The 20,069-nt window shown below is 43.5% G+C and overlaps 1 protein-coding gene across 3 annotated transcripts in view; it reads left to right on the plus strand.

The window, feature by feature from the left end:
• Window positions 1–1,247: 1,247 nt before the first annotated feature.
• WASHC1 (WASH complex subunit 1) overlaps window positions 1,248–20,069 on the plus strand; it is a 37,816-nt gene continuing 18,994 nt past the window's right edge. Inside the window, exons 1-2 of one of the 3 annotated variants that reach the window (XM_030959724.1) lie at window positions 1,248–1,296; window positions 12,146–12,299. In XM_030959724.1, coding sequence (XP_030815584.1) covers window positions 12,151–12,299 — 149 coding nt within the window. In that variant the 5' untranslated portion in view covers window positions 1,248–1,296; window positions 12,146–12,150. Of the gene's footprint in view, window positions 1,420–12,105; window positions 12,300–20,069 lie in introns of those variants that run through there. The other 2 variants (XM_030959725.1, XM_030959723.1) reach the window with 2 other exon arrangements.

The raw sequence follows: 20,069 nt of genomic DNA on the forward strand, positions 1-20,069 counted from the left end.
TGTGCTCTCACAATTCATTTTTCATGAGCGTTTGTGCTGGGAGACCCTGGCTGCTGGAATGTGTGCACAAAGGGAAGCGTGAAAGCAACACGGTGACAAACTAGCGCAACATTCTTGAAAATTCTGTCTTTGTTAAATCAGCTTTTAAATTGCCCAACTCTAAACATGAGCAGAGGAGTGTGAGGCAGAGATGCCCCCTTTTGCTTGCCATACTCTATACCAGATAACATGGAAGCAAAGCAAAAAATGTGCAGCTTCCCTGAGAGGGGAAGGGGAGGGGCAGGCACTGATCTCTCCTCTCTGTCGTGACAGTGACAGTGACCCGAGGGAACGGCCTGAAGCTGTGCCAGGGCAGGCTGAGGGTGGGTATCAGCGTGAAAAACGCCCATCACTTGTTTTTAAAATTTTAAAAGTTTAATTGTAATAAAATGGTTATAAAAATAGTAATACAATTAGAGTAATAATAATTTGGACAATTTGAATTAGGACAATATGAGACAATAGAGACAAAGAGTTACGGACGTCTGGGTACCTTTTTCTGGGCAGCACGAGCCCGAAAAAGGACACACGTTAACAAAGGATTAACCCTTAAAAACAATAGCCTGTTGCATATTCATACACCTCATACATGATGCATAAATTCCATTCAAACACAGGATTCTGTCTGGTCAGCGTCAGCTTCTTCCTATTAATCCTAACAGCGCCTTCGAGGCAGGAAGAAGTTCGTTTCTTCTGATAAGAGAGCAATAAATTCTTTTTCTCTGAAAGATTTAGGTGTCCTGTGGCTGCTATCTCACTGCGAGTCCTTTCTTTAAAAAAAATATCCTACATAGCAGTTTCTATTTTAACATTTTTATAACCTAAAACTCCATTTAACACACTACTTAACAGAATTAATACAGCATTACTTTCTAACACAACACATATAACATTCATTTTAATATTTGCGAAAAGCCGATCATAAAATACGCATTTTTCACATCAGGAAAATATTTTTCCCACAGAGGGTGGCTGGGCACTGGAACAGCTCCCCAGGGCAGTGGGCACAGCACAGCCTGAGGGAGCTCACAGAGCATGCGGACATCGCTCTGAGGCACTCGGTGTGACTGTGAGAATGTCCCAGCAGGGCCAGGAGCTGCATTGGGTGACCCTGAGGTCCCTCCGGCCGCGCCCATCCCGCCCTTCCCTCGTTCCCCCCATCCGGGGCGGCCCTGAGGAGCCGCGCTCCGGCCGGAAGTGACGCGCGCGTGCGGGCGGAAGCGGCGCGGGGCGCGGGGGCGCGGCCGCGGGCGGCAGGTGAGGAGCGCGCGCGGGGGCGGGGCCGGGCCCGGGCCCCTCAGAGCCCCGGGGGAGCCCCGGGAGCCGGGCAGGGCCGGGGAGCAGCTCCGGGAACCGCTCCGGAGAGCGGCCGTGCCTCCGGTGGGTGCCCTCCGGCTGTGCCGGGGCTGCGGCCTGTCACGTCGGGGGCCGCAGGCGCTGCCCGGGGGAGCCCCGGCGGCTCTTAGGCAGGAGAGCTTGGCAGCGCCTGGGAGGGAAGGACAGCAGGGCTGGAAAATGGTGCTTGGCAATGCTCTTGAGAGCCTGCAAATGGTTCTGCAGGTTCTGCAGAGAACCTGCAAATGGTTCTGCAGGCAGTGCTCTTCTTAACGCGCCCACTTTTCGTGCGTGCCTTTAGGAAGAGCATTGCCTGCAGGTCGAGGGAGGTGGTCCTGCCCCTCTGCCCAGTGTTGGTGCCGTGTCCAGGTCTGGGCTCCTCGGGGAGTGTGACAGACACATGGAGGAGCTCCAGCAGAGAGCGACAAAGCTGGTGAAGGGACTGGAGCATCTCTCCTGTGAGGGCAGGCTGAGGCAGCTGGGTCTGTTCAGCCTAGAAAAAAGACTTTCCCAACAGCTTGTGGAGTCTCCCTCGCTGGATATTCAAGGACCATTTGGGTGCAATCCTGTGCCAGGTGCTCTAGGATGGCGGCTTGAGCAAGGGGTTGGACCAGATGGCCCTCGGAGGTCCCTTCCAGCCTGAGCCCTTCTGTGATTGTTACGTGGTGCTTTGGTGCTGAGCCATGGAATGGATCTCCCAGGCAGGCATGGAGAATGGAATTCTCAAGTTGGCAGTGGCATACAACACTGCTGAGCTCCACACTCCTGAGCTCTACACAGTGTTTCAGGGAATGGTGAGGGCAATGCCTCTTTTCAGTGCAGGTCAGGTACCCTGCAGGGACAGATGGGAGATGCTGCAGCCTGAAGGGAGGAACAAAAAAAAGAGAAGGGGGTGTCAGAGAGACACGGGATTCTGTGTTATGTGATTTTTCCTCAGAATGTCGACTGATGTCTTGTGATGGGATTTGGGTGTTTTGTAGTATTCCAAGTAGTTGTACAATTTGTATTACAAATAGTACTTTGTACTGTTCCCAGGCCAGTACTTGTGCTGGTTGTAATGATTTGTCAAATAAACCATATTGTCAGTGTTTCACCAAAATTGCTGATGCATTTATTGGAATAATCTTTTTCTATGTTTAAAGTAAAGAATGAGTTGGCCAGCAATAAGGAGACCACAGGACTGCTAGACCTAGCTGTGTACATGAAGAAAGGATGCTGATGGATGTAGGGAATGCTGTGAATTCACATCTAGCAGTGATGGTTGTTGATAGTATTTATTTTAGTAATCAATAGGAAATCCTGTGATAAGTTTCCCCCCTCCTTTTTATTTTGTTTGTTTGTTTGTGGGGGTTTTGTGTTTTGTTTGGGTTTTTTTTTTCTTTTCTTTTTTGGTTATTAAATGTGGTTCAGATGTTGAATGGTTGAATAGCACCTGGATTTTCCCAAAGACCTCTTTCCAAAGAGGAGGCTCTTTATCCCTGTGCAGAGCAGGCTAATTCTTGACTCTGTGCAAGTCACAGTGCAGCTTCCAACAAGCAGTGTGGGGTGGTTGTGGTATTTCACGGGGCTGAGGCAAATGTCAGCTGGCAGTTTGCTTGGAATGACCTCTCTATTTCATGGAGAGTGCATGGGGGGTGTTGCTGCAGGCTGGGCTCACCCATCCTGGAGGCAGAAGTTAGAGCTGCCCCCATTCCTTGGCAGCTCCCTGCAATACAGAGCTTTCCTGGAGCAGTGAAAGGAAGCAGAGCAAAGAGTGCTGCTCTTGCCAGAGGCAGGGCCTGGAAGCAAAGTGGCTTTGGCATGTCCTTGTAGAGACCCTTCTGCATGACAGTTTTCTGGCAACCAGAGGTGCTCCAGTCAGCTTGCCCTTGCTTATTTTAGGAAGGTTGGCTGATAAGTTCTCCTGATATTTCATGATGTTTGTCTTGTCTGAGTAGTAAAGCTGGGATGTAGAGGCTGCCTGATATATCTCTGTATTCCTGGGATGCTTTGGATGAGGGGGGAAACAGCCACAGCTCCAGTGCCTGAGGCAGAAGGGTGCCTGAGGAATGCCTGGAGCAGCACAGGCTGCTATTCTTAGCATCTGCCCTTCTTCTATCACTGCAGATATTTAAACTGAGTTTTAAATCTTCATTCCTTCAGATGCAAAGTGCTGTTCTCTCAGCTCAGAGGTTCTTGGGCCAGAAAACTGAAAGCAGATAATTCCTGGGAGCTACTCTGCAATCTGGCTTCTGGGAATACCAGGTGACTGTGGTCACATCAAGCTCAGCTTGGGGAGTGAAAGGGAAGGGTAGGAATTGAGAGCTGGGGAAGAATAATATTGAGGTAATCCTGAAAGCAAGGCAGATTTTTTTTTTATAACATTTTTTTAGATTAAAGGTAATGTGCAGAGGAAGAAGAGGATTATGTCTGAAATTGTTATGTTTCCCATGGCTGTGGTGTAAGAGATTGAAGGGAATCATTTTTATCAGTCAGAAAAGCAATTTCTGTAGCTAATCAGCTCTGCTTAGACTCCCTCACGAGATAACCTTTCCCAGAAAAGACTTCATCCAGGTGTCATTTTTTTGACCCAGCTTTTCATCAGCTCCTGTCAATCAGGCCACTCTGCAGGGATATTCTTTCTAGCAAATGTGAACACACTTGAAGGCATTCCCTCTTTAGTGAGTTCTCCTCCTGTCATCTTCTAGAAATGCCAGCATTGCCTTTGCTTTTGAATGCATAAAACAGGCAGGAATTCATCTGGTCCCTGGTTTCATTTAGTTGTTTCCTTAACTGAATGTCTAAGGCTTTGTTGTAGTGCTGCACATGGAGCCTGGGGGCTGTAAAACTGCAGAACTTTGGAGCAGAGGGTGCTGAATGTGGAGGTGAGAACCAGGACACTGCAAGTTATGGTTTGTGGCAGTGGTTGGATCTGCAGCTGAGGTCCCTCTGCAGGAGGGTGGAGCTCATTTTGCATCAGAAAATAAAAGGGCAAAAGTAGGTGAATTTTTTTGTTGTTGTTTGGGTTTTTAGGTTTGTTTTTTTTTTTTTGACATGGTGTGTTCCTGGAAGTGAGTATTGTTGTGGTCTGATAGTGAGGGTGAGAAGCTCCAGACATTCTGCAGGAAGCTCTACAGCAGCATTCTGGTTAGCCTGGTTTTGGAATCCCATTGTTTAAAATTCCTTATTGCAGAGAAATGCCTCTCTAGAGGACTTTGCATAGCCAGTGGCTTCTGTGTACTTCAGGCATACAAAACCAAAGTGCCCCCATTTAGGACATCAGAGAAGGAGCTGTGTCTGCACGTTTGGGATGGGATCTCAACTTTAGTTATGAGGTTTGTAGAGTAGGTGTCACTAAGCTGTTTGTTTAGGCTTCCTTTGTAATAAATAGTGATAGGCAATTAGCAGAGTGTTTGTGGTCAGCTGTATGTGCTGCCCTGGAATCAGATCAATTGTTCATTCCAGCATCTGTTTGTCTCCATGACTGATGGGAGCCAAAGGTGGCAGTTGCAGAGGGGATTATCTGCTTAATTTATCAACATCTGTCTGTCAAAATGAGCTTTATGTATCCAGCTGGAGGAAATGAATTTCAGCCTGTGCTTAGAGGACAGGGCTTTCTCAGCAAGGTGATGCAGTGAGGGGGGCTGCCTGTGCTTCACAAACAGAGCTCTGTGTTGAGGGGAAAGATTGTCCTGAAGACAGTAGTGGCTTAGAGGGGGTCTTAGCTTATGGAGCTGGCAGGATTGAAGTGCACCTCTAAATTCCTTTAAGTTTCTACTTTTCAGATTCTCTTAAAAAAATTAAAATATAATAGCATTCTCTCTCTGGAGAGTCAATGTAATTTGTTGTATCTAATCCATCTTTAAATGTCAGGTATTTTGCCACATGCTAGTGTAAAGCTGGACTCTGAGATCTCAAATTTTGGTTCTTTCTCTTAAGCCTAAGTGGAATATGCCAGTAGTGACAAAGCAATAATCTGAGTGGCTCTGAGTAGTTTTTTTGGTAAGGGGGAATCTCCAGATTTCACCTAGAGAAGCTGCCACAGCTCTTTCTTTCAAAGCAAAGTGTCTGAGCCAAAGGTGTTTTTAACAGGCTCTGGCTTCTTGAGAAGGAGATGCCTTAAATGTTGGGCCCATGTTTTCAGAAGCAGATTTTTGACAGACCAGTGCTTTTCTCCAGGTAGTCCTGCTGACTGTCAGGTCCCTCAGTGCTCTACTGCTTCTTCAGGGCCATGGTGAGATTGTGAGGCTGACTCCTTTTGAAAAGGGTTTGGCTGTTCAGAGTGTCCCATATCAATGAACAGCTGTGGGAGCAGGAGATGCCCTGTAGGATTCATTTTCTACACTGAGTTTTTCACTTTCCTGCCCCTGTTGCCAGTTTCTGTGTCTGGGGAACTCCAGCTCCTCTGTTTAATTGACTCCTTGGTAGTGGGCAGGGTGGGACAGCTGGAATGGACAGAATTCCAGAAATAGCACTGAGAGGCAAAATCACAGCCAATGCCAAGCCCTCCAAAGATGGAGAAACCCCACTCTTGTCTAAAATAGCTACTAGAGGTCTTAAGACCAAAGCAGCAACATCTAAAAAGGAGTTTGAGGGTGCTACTATGAGAGACATCTAGTAACATGAGCACCCTGGTGGAGTACAGCCTGCTACGGGGCCTAATTAGGGGCTTATTAATGCTTTCTTTCATCACTGCCTTGCAGCCTTCAGATGGTGATTAGACCTATTTATAGGGACAGAGTTCCTTAATATACAGCACAGTGTGCTTCTTGCCAATCAAATCAGTAGCATCTGCATCTTTGATTGCTGCTTGATAACATTGTAGAAGATTGTTAATTAAAAAAATATAAATAGACCTTTCATCCTCTTAACTTACCAAAGTGCTTCTCTCCTGCCCCCACCTTGCTTCCCCAAAAAAAGGGTGAAGTTGGATTAGCACAGGGACTGTGGTGAGCCTCTCATCTCACTGCTGGAAATGCATCCTGCTATCCTATCCAGGAGAGTTACCTCTTGTGTGCTCTGCTGGAGGACTGAATTTCATCCCCTCCCATGAATGTCAGCACAGGGCAGAATGATTGTGTGCTGCATAATAATAGACTTGTATGTAGGCTCCTGTGCTGCCTTTGAGCAATTTCTAGCTTTTGTTTCACTGTCTACATTTGTGTGCACACACTGCCTTATCCTGCCCTGAACAGCATTTCATATGCAATGGCATATTTAGCTTTTCTAGCTTTTCAAGTCTCTTTTTAAAATACTGTTCTCTGTTTTTGCAACTGGTAAACTCACAGGAGTGTGCTTTATCTGTGGAGGGCAAGGTGTCATAATTAACTTTTTATATTGTTTTTAGTTTCTCCTTAGAGGATTTAATTCTGATATTTTGTTGGGATAGCCTCTAGGCAAGCCTCCAGAACAATCAAGGTATGACTTGAATATGCTAACAGATTTGACCAGGGGAAAATGTTTGCCCAGGTAAAAATGGTAGAAAGTATTATGTATATTATGTAGAAAGTATAATGTAAGAAATTACTCTCAGGGAGGAATTTGGGATCACTTCTTGTGGTTAACCAAGTTATGGACGTGACTTTCCTCTGTCAGAGGAGACAGCACTTTCTGATAAGCCTTGCCCAGAGCCTGTCTGCTCCATCTATTGAGTGTGTTTGATCTTAAACTGCAGTTCATTTGTGGTTTGGTCTGTCCCCACTTTGGAGCCATACTGGTGGTGGTGGAGTGTGCTGAGGGATATGGAGATGTGTTTTATTGCGTATTGCTGATCCCTGTGTCTTCACAGGTGGCTATGAGGCATTGATCTTTTATTAGGATCCTGTAAAAGAGAGATATAGGGTTAGAGATAGCCTGTCACTTCTTTTTGGGGATGTTACTGCCTGTGGGAATTAAAGGCCTCTAGTTCTTGCTGCCTTTCCAGTGCAGTGACAGAGCAGCAGCACAGTAATTGCTAAAGCAGCCATTGTAGCTTTGAAGTATACACACCGATTTTTTTCAAAGTATTTAATCCCTCTTCTCCCCTGAGCCTGCTCTTTTTAGCTTCTTGAAGCATGCTAAGGAAGCAGGTATTGTTGATGGCTTGCCTTGTTCTCCCTTTACTTTCACAGCAAAGTGCACATCTGGTAAGTGCTTGTACACAGCTTTACATTCTGCCTGTGTTAAGGGCAGCCATGCTATTTTTTTAGTATTGCCTTTTTTATGTTCCTTTGAAAAACTAAAATATTTTAAGGTTGTGGGGTTGTTTTACTTTTAGATAATCATCCCAGTAGTCAATCCTCCATAGAGCAGTATTTTCTAAAGAACTTAGGGAAGTGTTCTTTTACAGACTTTGTTTGCTCTGTAACAAGTTCTTCAGGGCTTGCCTTAACATGAGGATGTAATTATTCTTATGGAGAGAGGTGAGGAAAGCAGGTGGAGTATTTCTCTATCCAGAGCAGTGAATTATATCCTTTCTTTTCCAGGGACAGAGCTCCACATGTCCCTCCAAGCATTAGACTTAGCTGTGGTGAGTGAAGAGCAAGCCCAGTTGTTGGTTCTGAATGCCTGGAAACGCTGAAATGCTCAGCCTGGTTTAGGTCTTCTGGAGAGGCCAGACAGTCTGGTGGAGGCTGATTGTGTTTCCCACTCCTGCTGTTTCTCTCAGCTCTTGCCAGTGTGAGTGTTGTAACTGAGAGAGGGAGAGCAGCTTTGAGTGTGGAGGAATAGCCACCAGCCCTGAGGAGCTTTGGAGCAGCTTGCCTGAGGTGAGAGGCACAGACAGCTTAAGGCAGAAGTGCAAATCTAAGCAGTCAGGAGCTTTAGTCAGAACTTCCAAATCAGAACATAGCACTTGGAAGCAGGTGGTGCAGTGAGAAAACAGCCGTTTTCACTTTAATAAGGTAAATGAGGTTATTATATAACACCAGAGCATATTTGTCTTGATCATGAAAGTTGACATAGAAAAAATAATTGAATAAAAACTGGCTGGAGCCCCCAGATGCTGCAGCTCTTTTCCAGAGCCTCTTTGATCACAAAATAAAAAAATCTCTGTGTTGCTGTTTCTTCTGCTTTGTGCGACACACTGGTGGTCACACCACCAATGATTAAATTTCTTGGTTGATCTGACATCTGGTTTTGTGACTCATACTTTCTTTGGGCACGTGTCCATTTCTCACTGTAGCATCAGAGTATTTCATGTCAGCTGTCATAATTCCAGCATTGCTGTACTTCCTGCAGGAACACACCCTCTGTAAGATTCTGGAGTGATTCTGGAACCAGTTGGTTGCTTTGCTGGAAGTCCCTTCTGTATGTAAGATATAAGCACTTTATTTGCACCTTTGCTATTCATGTTACATGAAGGCGTGGCACCCATGGGATAGGGTAGAAGAGCTGACATATTTTAACACCCAGCAGTCACTTTTTTATTTTTTATGTACTAATTCTGATAGTGAAGCATGGCAAGAAAACGTGCTGCTTCCTTCTCAGTGCACTGGAGTTTGAGATAAAGGAAGAGTCGGTCTTACTGAGTGATGTTCAGTCTTTGCTTTCCTTCCTGACTTCTGCTGGGAATATTTTGAATTTCCCTTTTAAAATATTACTTATTCCTGCAGTCTCTCTCTGTTAAGTGAAGCAATTCTCCTTTTATTCTAACCACGTGGTGGCCTTTACTCAAATTGTTTGTAAAACTGGCTTATTTCTCCAATTCATTTGGTCCTAGGAAGTAACAAATAGCAGCTGTAGCATGGGATTGTGCCCAAGTCTAGTCATTTAGTTGTTGCTGGTTTCCCTCCTCCTTGCTATAGCTCTCCAACTTGTTCTCTTGCACAGAAAGAATTGTCTCTTGTATCTATCTCTGTAATTTCCAGAGTCTGCCATGTTTCTCCACTTTTAGGAAAGGTGAGAATGTGAAGCTCCTTTGAGAGTCTTCATGGAGAACCTGTGAAGGTGATGTTTACCAACAGATAAATTGTGACAGTGTGAGCAGGAGCACCCAGAATTGTCTCTTGTATTTGTCTCTGGCAATAATTTCCAGAGTCTGCCATATTTCTCCACTATTTGTTTTAGGAAAGGTGAGAATCTGAAGCTCCTTTGAGAGTCTTCATGGAGAACCTGTGAAGGTGATGTTTACCAACAGACAAACTGGGACAGTGTGAGCAGGAGCACCCAGGGATTTTCCTGCTTTGCCCAGTACTGGGGGCTCCTCTCTTTGCAAGGGAGCAGTGGGACCTGAAGGAGAGGCTGTAGCTTCTGACTGTAGGGAAAGAAATGTTTTGGAATTAGCTAGAAGAGCACTGCTCCCAAGTGGGAGCATCTGGCAGTCAGCAGCTGAACTGACTTTGGTTTTAGGAAGGACACTAGGGGAATTAGGATTGGTGAGAGTCTGAGAGATCATATTGGGGCTGCACAATCTTATGTGGCCTCAAGAGGTGAAAATCTTGGCTTTCTCAGGATTACCTTTACACAGGAATGGTTTTGATAATAAAACAAGTTCCAGAAGTTTCCTTCTTACCCCTTTGTTTTATGACTGGACAATTACAGCTGTTTATCTGGCTGTGGTAAATTGGGTCATTGAGCTGATTGGAGTTAAAAATAGGCATCCCAAACATCAGGAGCACTGATGCAACAACAGAGTTTTGACCAGCGGTAGGGAGGATTATAAACTCCTTTTGCTGCTGGGCCAGAGTAACTCATAACCATGTCCTTGCTGTGTTATCTGGCCCCTTTATTCCATGGTGACAGTCAAATAGTAGCTTTGAAAGGGAAAATATTGAAGCCTGATTGCGGTCAGCAGATCAAAAACTGCTGTCTCAAAATTAGCTGTACTCATCTCAGATTAACTTGTATGCTTTACAGCTCTAAATAATAATTTCCTGTCTGCAGAGCAGGCCCAGTCAAGAAGACTAATCAGTGTGCAAACATTGCTGCTAAAGAGTGCAGATACAGAGTCTTGCTGCCAGTGATGCATGAAATGAAACAGAGTAGGTCTAGGCTTCCTAGACTGGCAGCAGAACCAGCTTTGTAATGGCTGGGCTTGATCTTGCAAATTTGTTAACTGTGGAAAGGCTTCTACATACCCTTAAATCTCATATGATTCATTACTAACACCCCCACCAAAAAAAAAAACCCAAAACAACTCAGCAAACCCCACATCCCAAAAGAATTCCCTTAAATAACAGCCACATCACATTTACAGAAGGCTTTTCCTACCCTACTGTGGTATCATCTTAAAGGAAAAATTTGGAGAGAGTGATGTTTCTTAAATATACAGAAATGACTGCAGGCAAGTCTAATCTGTTATCTCTTTGTTTTGTGGAGCAAAATACGTAATGGAAGGAATGTGTGAAGACCCCTCTAATTTTCACATATTAAACTGATTTTTTATGTTGTGACTCTCTCTCTTCAGGCTCCTGATTTGTGAATTTCTCCAGTATGGGCTGTGTTTCTGTGTCATTCTCAGCCTGCACTGCTATGGAGCCAGGAATGCAGGTTGCACACAGCACTGCTCTCTGAACTAGCTCCTGCAGACTTCCAAGTACCACACAGGGAATGTGGTGCATCCTGAGATATCCCTGTCTGTTTGTGATACCTTGGATTTTCATCCTCCTTTGTTTTGCTTCTCCTAGGCTTAATGAATATTTTCTTATACAGATGTATGAGCTCTGTGTGATGAAACCCTGTAATGAGCACCTTGTAAACTGTCTGGTTTTTACAGCCTGAATGAGAAGAGACACAGAGAAAACAAGTTTGGAGGGAGTTGTGTAGACCTAGCAGTAGAGTATGGGTTAGAAAACTGTATGGATACTCTGTTCATTCTTTAGGATGTCCTAGTAGAAATGTATTTGTGAGTTTGCAGTTTATATTGTGCTCAAAGACATGATTTTTTTCTCTTTATGTTCTTCCAAGTCCCAGGAACTTTTTTGTTATTTTTGTGAGTAAAGACATGGGAGACCAACTTTTTGGGAGTTGCTGAGGGAGAGGTGAGCAAAGCTCAGGATGGAAGCATGGGTGGTGGGTGACCTTCTCCTGGCTGAGCTGTAGAGCAGTGGTACTGGCCCATCTGCTTCCAAAAGTGTGCATACAGCTCTGGAGTGTGGCACACAGCTGAAACATTCTGGTGACTGGTTAGGCTAGAGATGTAAAAGGATTCTAAAATAAGGAGCCTTCTTTCAAGATAGTTACTAAGGAAAAATCCAGTCCAGAAGCAACAAAGAGCTCCTGGGAGTGTCAGAATGGAAGAACTCTCATTAACCTACTTGGAGCAAGGGGGGGTGTGTGCCCATGCATGCTTTGTAATTTCCTGGCTTCTGTTCTTGGAAGGGCCTGATGGTGTGTTTGTTGGAGCAGAAGTGTAAGATGAAATACTGCCTTTTGCTAATAGGGTTATTAGCAAAAGGCAGTATTTCATCTGAGATATATCCACGTGGAATATGAGGAAAGGGAGGAGGGGACGGGGTGATTTGTGATGAGTCTTATTGCTGCTCTGAACCGACTTTGCTTCTAACTCTGGTCTTTGTTTTCAGCACAATACTGAGCAGAGATTTGTTAAGTAGCATGCTAAAATAAAATTATGGTTTCCAGGAACATTCAGATAAGCAAGAGAGTCTCACCTCGCTGTAGCTGCCTTGAATGTATTAAAAATCCAATATGTCAGCCTTACTACTTGTGCCTTTTTCCTCAGCTTACCAATCCTGTTGCAAATGCTTTCCTAAAATAATTAGTGGAGCAGAAAGTAGAAGCAGTCCCTGAATAACTGCTGTGATAAAATGGCAGTGTGTTTAATGTGTAATGACCTATTTGTTCTTTCCCTTAGGTACAATGGCCACAGTAGCCCAGAAGCACTTTTTGGAAGGGCAGACATACTCAGTGCCCCTGATCCAGCCAGACCTGCGCAGGGAGGAGGCTGTGCAGCAGGTGGCAGATGCACTTCAGTATCTGCAAAAGGTGTCAGGTGATATCTTCAACAGGTAAAGTGCTCTCCTGGGGGGTTGGGTGCTTAGCATTCAGCATTACACAACAAAGTGCTGGAATTAGGTTGCAGCAGTGAAGGGGAAAGGGCATTGGGTTGGTAAACAATGGAAGTTCAGAAAAAAGATGAAAAAGGACCAGATGCACTTCAATATGAGTTTATTAGATTTGAGTCTGTCAAAGTTAAGCATAATGAAATGGCTGCAGTTTGCCAGAGATTGTTGGTTATTAATTTTTTCATTTTTATTAATGACTAAAAAATTGCATTACTGCTTCTGCTGCATTTATCCCTTATTCCTTCTTGCTCATGCTTTGAAGGGGAGGCATTGTAATTTGGAGTATCTTGAAGATGTGTCTTTTTGAGTCATTGTACTTGAAGCAGTGAAGTAGAAAATGTCTCTTTGTTCTGATCTCTGCAATGTACAAACTGTTCTCTTTGTGCTTCTGGTGCTTCACGCTTCTCTTCTTGTGTGTTGGAAGAGCTGAGTGCCCTGAGTAAGACTGGGTTTCTTGCCACAGTATCATAATCCATCAAAGTCCATCTCTTCAAGGATTTGGTCCAGTCTTGGCACCTCTTGCATATGATCATCTTTAGGATTGGATCTTTAAGGCTGTCTGTATAGCAGATTCTTGTGTTTGCTCGCAAATGATGGTAGATAACTGGAGCCTTTTTCTGTCCAGTGCCCACTTTGACATCTCAGTGCTCTGAGGTGGTGTGGTCTATCAAGGGGAAGGAAACAGATCAGCATTTATCTTCTCAGTCTAATCAGTAAAAGCACATGCTTTGGTTTCAGTAGGTCCCATGACTATCTAGTTTAATTTCTTATGACATGAGCAGGATCATGACGTTCTGTCTTTGAGTTTTGGAAGGTTTTTTTAAGGGTAAATTGAAGTTCTGTGATTTCTGATAATGATATTTTGGAGGGTAGCCTCTGGTCAAAGAGCAGTCTCTAAGGCTGAGCTCAGGTTATTGAGGTTAAGGTTTTCCACTGGAATGGTCTGTCTTTGGGCAAGGGCTCTGTGTGGGCCGGATTAGGTTGAACACAAGGTCTACTTCATTTTGCTCTTCAAAGTAGGGGAAGCACTTCATGATCTAAGGCTGGGAGAAGGCTTTCTAGAGCTGCCATAAGCATGTGGAAAGCCCTTCTCAGACTTGGGCCTGATTGGCAGTGCTGTCCCTCTCTGTGGGGTAAATGAAGCTCTTGATAATGCAGGAGTTGCTCTTTCTGTGTCTCTATTTTCCCCTGTTTTTCCTCTCCACTCTGCTGTCTAACACAGTACCCTGCAATTTCCCTAGGGAGATAAGCCTGCTGCTTTGTATGCAAGTCACTCCAGAGTACTGAGCCGTGACTGTGATGCTGTTCCCTCTCTCTTTGGTGCACTCATGACTTTTAATTACCAATTTTCTCCAACAACAGAGGAGGCTTCATTGGCTTCTTTGTTTGCTTTGCCTTTCCAGTGAGGTCTTGGCTCTGTGATATAATTAAGAGTGATTTAGTAATTATGCAGGCATCTGATTAAAAGTTCCATGACCTTGGTTGTTCCATGTCAATCAAGGGGCAAAGCTTTCAAGGTGAGAACTTTGCTACTTAGTGACCTTTTATCTTCCTTTTCCTGAGATAAGGCAGCTCAGTCTTCCATTTCCAGGAAGGAGTTGTCTTACCTGGGGAAGCTGGCTGTTTGATCTGCAGAACAGCAGCTTGCAGTGTTGATGGAAAGGAAATTTGTTCACTGTGGGAGACTTGGCTGTGTGTGTCCAGCTCCTTACTTCAGTACAGCAGAGATGCAGATGTTCTGAGGTTATTTTGTGGGAGCAGGTAGATTGGTACAGTGCTTTTGAGAGTGGCAAGCCAATCTGTACTTTACTGAAGGTGGAGTGAAAGTGTCTCCTACTCTCTATGAAAAAAGGAATATTTCCACAACCAGATATTTGTTTCCATTTTAGCTAATCAAAGTTTCTGCTCAGAATTGTTGCTGACATGACAATTGAGTATGAAATCTTCAAATGAGCATGTTGAGATGACACAAGAAAGATACCTTTCCATTTAGGGAATTAGAAGAAAATGCAGGGAGCTTTCCTCCACTTCCCACCTTTTTGGACAATTTGGGAGATAACCCATGTGACAAGTCTCTGCCAACTCTTCTTTCCAATCATTCTCAAAGAAGTTTACTTGCTATTAACTATGGCAAGGTACTTGGTGAATGAGACTGCAGAGTTCATTAGTTCATAGACAATCAAGGGATATGTGGGTGCAAAACCACAGGCAAGCTATGGCTGAGACCTAGAGCATCCCCACTGGGTCCAGCCTTGGAGAACAGGCCTGGATTGAATCAGGAATCACTTAGAGCAGGATACATCAGCTCAGCATCCCTCTCCATCATATCCCTAACTCTCAGGAGCAGAAACCCACCTGCCTTTTTTCACATGGGGAGCATCGAAGCTTTGGTTGCTGGGCAATAGAGATTGATGTCTTAGGCCAGTGCTGTCCAGCAGTGCCTCCCTCTGAGGAAGTCCTGTCCTCTTGGGGCTGATATCAGTGCTATGACAAGACCAAGAGGTTGCATGTCCTTCTCAAGCTTATGCTCTGAAGTAATGGAAGTTTTAAGCTTTTGTGTGTTAACTGAATCCAAGTCATGAATCTGTTGTGGAAGCTGCTGTAAAGATCAGATTCACTGCCTGTAGTTACTTAGATATTAATACTGCTTAAAACATAAATATTCTAACATGGGCAATCTGACATAATATCTGTTTGAATTTAACTCCTGGGTTTTTAGGAAGGGTTTTTGATACAGGTCACAGGAGCTGGGATGACCAGTTTAAAAGACCAGTAGTCTTTCATCTATTTGTTTTCTCATTATCAGTATTTTCTGGGTGGGAGATTGTGTTGGAATCATGTGCTTTGGAGTATTTTACAGGAATGTTGTTGGGATAAGTGCTTAAAATAAGTGATGAGTTTAGATTTCCTGATATTCCCTCCTTCAGAATTTCTCAGTTTCTGAGGAGTTTATGTTGTCAGGAGATGTTAATAATCTCTAATATTGTCCATTTGCTATTCAAAGTGTTCACTTTTGAGTAATAGATGTGTGGAAAGCTGTTTTTGCAAGTTATCTCATGGAGTGTTACAGTAGCAGAAAGAAATCAAATGCTTGGGATTGGAAGGTTGTTATCAAGGTCCAGGATTTGCCTGTAATCCAACCCCAAGTTGTCCTGTATACAAAATTTCCCATCCTTATACTTCTTTTTTTTTTCAGTTAATGGAAAAATTTCTGGTTGTTATTTTTTAAAATCTTTATTCAGTGTCTTTTGTTTGTCTGGAATAATACTTTGCTAAACCAGTGTATCCTGTTTCCTCCCCAGCTGGATTCCAACTAATTTCATATTACATATTTGAAAAGGGCTTTAATATTAAGCAGAAGTTTAACTGAGAGCAGCACTTCTGAAAACCATAGCTGGAAAACAGAAGCACTGTGGAAATGCTCTTTGAGGTGGGGAAGAAATCTGGTAAGGCTGTGGTAAGGAAGGTAAGGAGTAGGTGGCTGGGCAGCAGAGCCTTCAGGGATGTTTATGACAGGAGCAGAGCTGAGATGTGAGTAGTTCTGAAATTGAAAATACCAACAAAATCTTAATCATGAGGTACACTTGTGGGTTTTAAAGACCTCCCTGTTTTAAACTTCCTACTTTAATTAGTCATGATCATCAATAATGGAAGTGGGGATTAGTACATCAGTGTAAATGTATTTAATTTAGGAGGTCTGTGGAGTGGAAACTTGCCAAGAAGGGTCTTGCTTCAAGCTGCACTGTGCTTTGTTGTGCGGTGGGGCTCTGGGATGCACCTTGGAGCTTGGACACTGCGCTGTGTGTGTTCCTCTGCTGGCTGCAAGGGTTGGTTTTCTAGGAACAGAGCTGTCCCCTGGGATGGCTCACTGGGCAGGTGGGTTTACACCAAGAGACACACTGTAGCACAAGGAATCAATTTGTTCTCCAGTTAATTTGAGAGTGTTATGACTCTTGTTTAACAACAAGGTGCCTCATGGTACTTTGAAGTTGTCCCAGAGGTCATCTGAAAGAGGATGCTAGGTCTAGTTTTGTTTCAGGTACCTCTCTTGAGAGGCTGTAGGAGCAGTTGTTTGCTGCCAGGAAGACAAAGCTGCAGCAGTGAGGTAAAGAGTGAATGGAGTCTCCTGCAGACATGCGGAAGTGGAGAACAGGGACATTTTGCCTGCAGCTAGTTGTTATTCTTGTAGATACATGTCCAAGTAACGTGGATTTATTTTCCTTTTAAGTGTAGCACACACTTTGTAAGGCACCATTCATTTGTTATGGCTGCCATGATCCTCTGGAAGATAACATTGGCAGCTTGTGAGGATGTAGCTTCAGAAAGGTTCCTAGACTGTAGCAAGAAGACTTTAGGAGGTGACACAAGAATGTGATCAGCATCCTTGGGAGGCTGGGAACAGCTAGCAGGCATCCTACATCCCCATAAAGAGGCAAAGGGAGTGTGACTGTTCTGCAAAAGACGAGGTCACAACTCTTTCTGGATGCTGCTAAAATCCTTAAGTTTAAGGTCTTCTGGAATCTGACCTGTGCAAAATTGCAGGAGAGGTGTTCTCCTACTTCTGGAATTAGTCTCAAACCTGCCAAGCAAAAGGAGGCACACAACAATTTCAGACTTTAAGGAGCTCTTGAGAGCATTCTTTCTACTCTTACAGCAGTAGTGGAATATCTTGTGGAAATATGAGACAGTTTGCTTTAAAACAGATGGCATGTGCAATAGGAAAGGCAAACAGTAAGGAGAAACCAAGGTAATTTCAGTACATATGAATTGTTGATTTATTTTAGTTCATGGGGTTTTTTTTAATGCTGACAGGGAAGTCTGTTGTTTGTACTCTGTTCCTTGTTGGAGAAATTCAATATTGAGTAGCAGCCTTCAAGTTCCTGTGAGCTAATTTTGTCCAGCAGTAAGTCTCTGTTAATTAAAAGGGTTTTGGCAAAGATCTTATGAACTTCCCCATGCAGAGAGTAATTCCTTTACCCCTCAGTCCCTGACTGCTGTGGCTGTTACTCTCTGGAAATAGGCAAGGAGAAGCATGTCATAACAGCAGTGTGAGGCAGAGTGTGCCCCACAGCAGAAGTGTTCCCTTATTTCTTAGCCCGTGGTTTAGGCAATATTGTTGGATTCTCCCACTCCCTCTATTCTTGATACAATAACATCTGCCATGTTATTTCTTTATTACACAAAGTGATAACTCTACCTTCTCAATCAGCTTCAGACCCTGGAGATTCACACATGTTGGAGTAATTTTCTATTCCTATGGATGACTTTTGTGTACTCAGTCAGCCCTGGAGGAAGAGATTCAAACAAGTAGTTTTGTTTCACAGGCATGATTTCCATTAGGGATCCAGCATGGAGAAAACTGTCTGGAAAATAACACTAAGTGGCTTGAAATGTGTATTACAGGCTCATTCTGTGGGAGTGCGCGCACTGAGGGGAGAGTTGGGGGAGGAACACCAGTGCCAAAGGTCTGTTCTTCACACATGACTGGTGCATTAAATTCCCTTTCCATGGTGCTTCTTTCTGTCTGGCTGTGGTGCTGTTGGGTTCTGCAAATGGGGAAGGTTCTAAGGGTTTAGGTGTAAATGCAACTGACAGCAGAGACAGAGCAGTGCTTTTGGAGACAGGAGACCTATTTGTAGGTGCTAATGAAGGAGTTTCTGATTTTCTTCCACCTACATCTTCCAGAACCTAAATTACTCACCTGGGGTTTCTCTTTAACACGCTATACCATCCAAATTCTTTAATTCAGGCTCCAGAAACTTTCATCCCCTCCTCTAAATCCACCAGACAAACATTTTATTGAAGGAATTCACCATGCTGTGCCATTAATAATTTTTATTCCCTGCTCTCCCTGGCACAGCATGGTGAATTGGATTCCTTTCTTAATTCATCCAAGAATATGATCCTTATTCTGGATTAATGTGCTTTATAAAACCAGGTATTTGCATTTTAATTTACTTCTCGGACTCTTGTTTTAGATTGACCAGCAAAGCTGAATCTGAAAACATGCTTGAGAGGCCTAAGAAGCATAACAGGACATTCCTTTTAGAAGAGGAGGTAAAGCTGTTGCATTTCTGCTCTGTGGGAGTGCAGTAGGAATAGCCTTCTGGTTGTCTGTGACATGTATATAACATTCCAATATATATACACATATATATAACATTCCAGTAGCTCAGGACCAAAAAGCAAGGAAATTCATGGTGTCTCCACAGTGCAGTTCTCTCTGTTGTTTTGTCCCAGTGACTGGGTAGTTTGGTTTTGCTTCAACAATGCTTTGTGAGTGACATCCTGGATTTAAGCTATTAAAGTGTGTGAATTTACAGTTCTGGCAGTTTTGGAGTGGGGAAGGAGGTTTGGAAGGCACACTGTATGAATTTGTTCTGGTATTACTGTGAGGATAGTGTTTCCATTCTTAATGACTGATTGTGAGTTAGTGCATGGGAAAGATAATTTTTAAAATGACAATGGGGGAAATGAAATCATGTGTCTAGACCAATTCTAAAGGTGTCTGATCACTGATGTGCCTTAGACTGTTTCATTGAAATGACAGAGCAGCTGTCAGTGCAAGCACAGAGATACCTGCTTTTTGATGCTCTTAGGAGCATCTCTGCCTGTGGCCCAACGTTTCTGGGGGAAGAGTAACTAGAAATCCCTCAAGAAAGTAAGAAAATGTTGTAATCACTCAGGAAAGGTGTTAGATGGATAAGGTGGCATAAAGAATTGTCCTGATTTGTTAAAGCACACTCAAATTAGCTTGTTGACGGGCATATCACAGAAGGTGACTTCTGAGATTTGAGTGTGACTGCAACTGATTGTAGGAAAATGAAGAAGTAACACTAAACAACCTCTGTTTCTGAAGAGTAAATTTTATTAAATAAAAAACTTTAGTTGCAAAAAATATGTGAAGAAGTCGTTCCTTTAAGAGAAGGAGGCCTGTTTGGAAAGAAGATCTGTTAAAGAAGTTCACTTTGGAAGCAAGGGTAAGAAAGGGAAAAGCTAAGTTAGCAAGGAGGTTTTGTAGCTGACAAAGGGCTGGTAACTGTTCCTGAGAAAGTCTATCTTATGTAGTTGGACTTGTTTTAATTGTAGCAAAATTTTGGGTGGATCTTGGGAATCCCCACTAGTTCTGGCAGGATACTGGAGAGTGTCATTGCTGAGCAGAAGCAGTGGGTGCAAGGAAATAGAAGAATTTTCACTGAGATGTAAGCTCTTGAAAAGTACAGGGATCACTGCAACAAACTTGATAAGCAGAAACATAGTGCTGAGTGCAAAACAGATTAATGATCTGCTTATTCCAAGTCATGCTTCAAAGGCCAGTTTGGTCATTTACCAAGTATCTGATTACAACTTCAACAGGTCAGGACAGTGAGGGAAGACCACAGAGGCAGACTCTTATTATGTGATCAAAATCAGAAAGGAAGTAAGAGTTCTGAGAAGACATGAAGTGTAGCTGTCTTTAAACAGACATTTTATGGTAGCAAGTCCTTTTTCTTGGTTGGGCTTTCCTTCTCCTGAATATTCAAGTTCAATTGTGCAGGACAGCAATTTTTATAGAGTAAGCACTAGCTTGTAAATGATAGTTTCTAGATATATTTTATTGAAAAGGAGACTGAAGGGTTCAACTTGTGACCTGCAAGTAAAGTTTCATGTGATTGGCATCAGCTACTTGGAAGTGGAGAAGATTTCAAGTCAATGCAAAAACCTTTACTTGTA

The sequence above is a fragment of the Camarhynchus parvulus genome, chromosome 1A (assembly GCF_901933205.1).
Source record: "Camarhynchus parvulus chromosome 1A, STF_HiC, whole genome shotgun sequence".
NCBI lineage: Eukaryota > Metazoa > Chordata > Aves > Passeriformes > Thraupidae > Camarhynchus > Camarhynchus parvulus.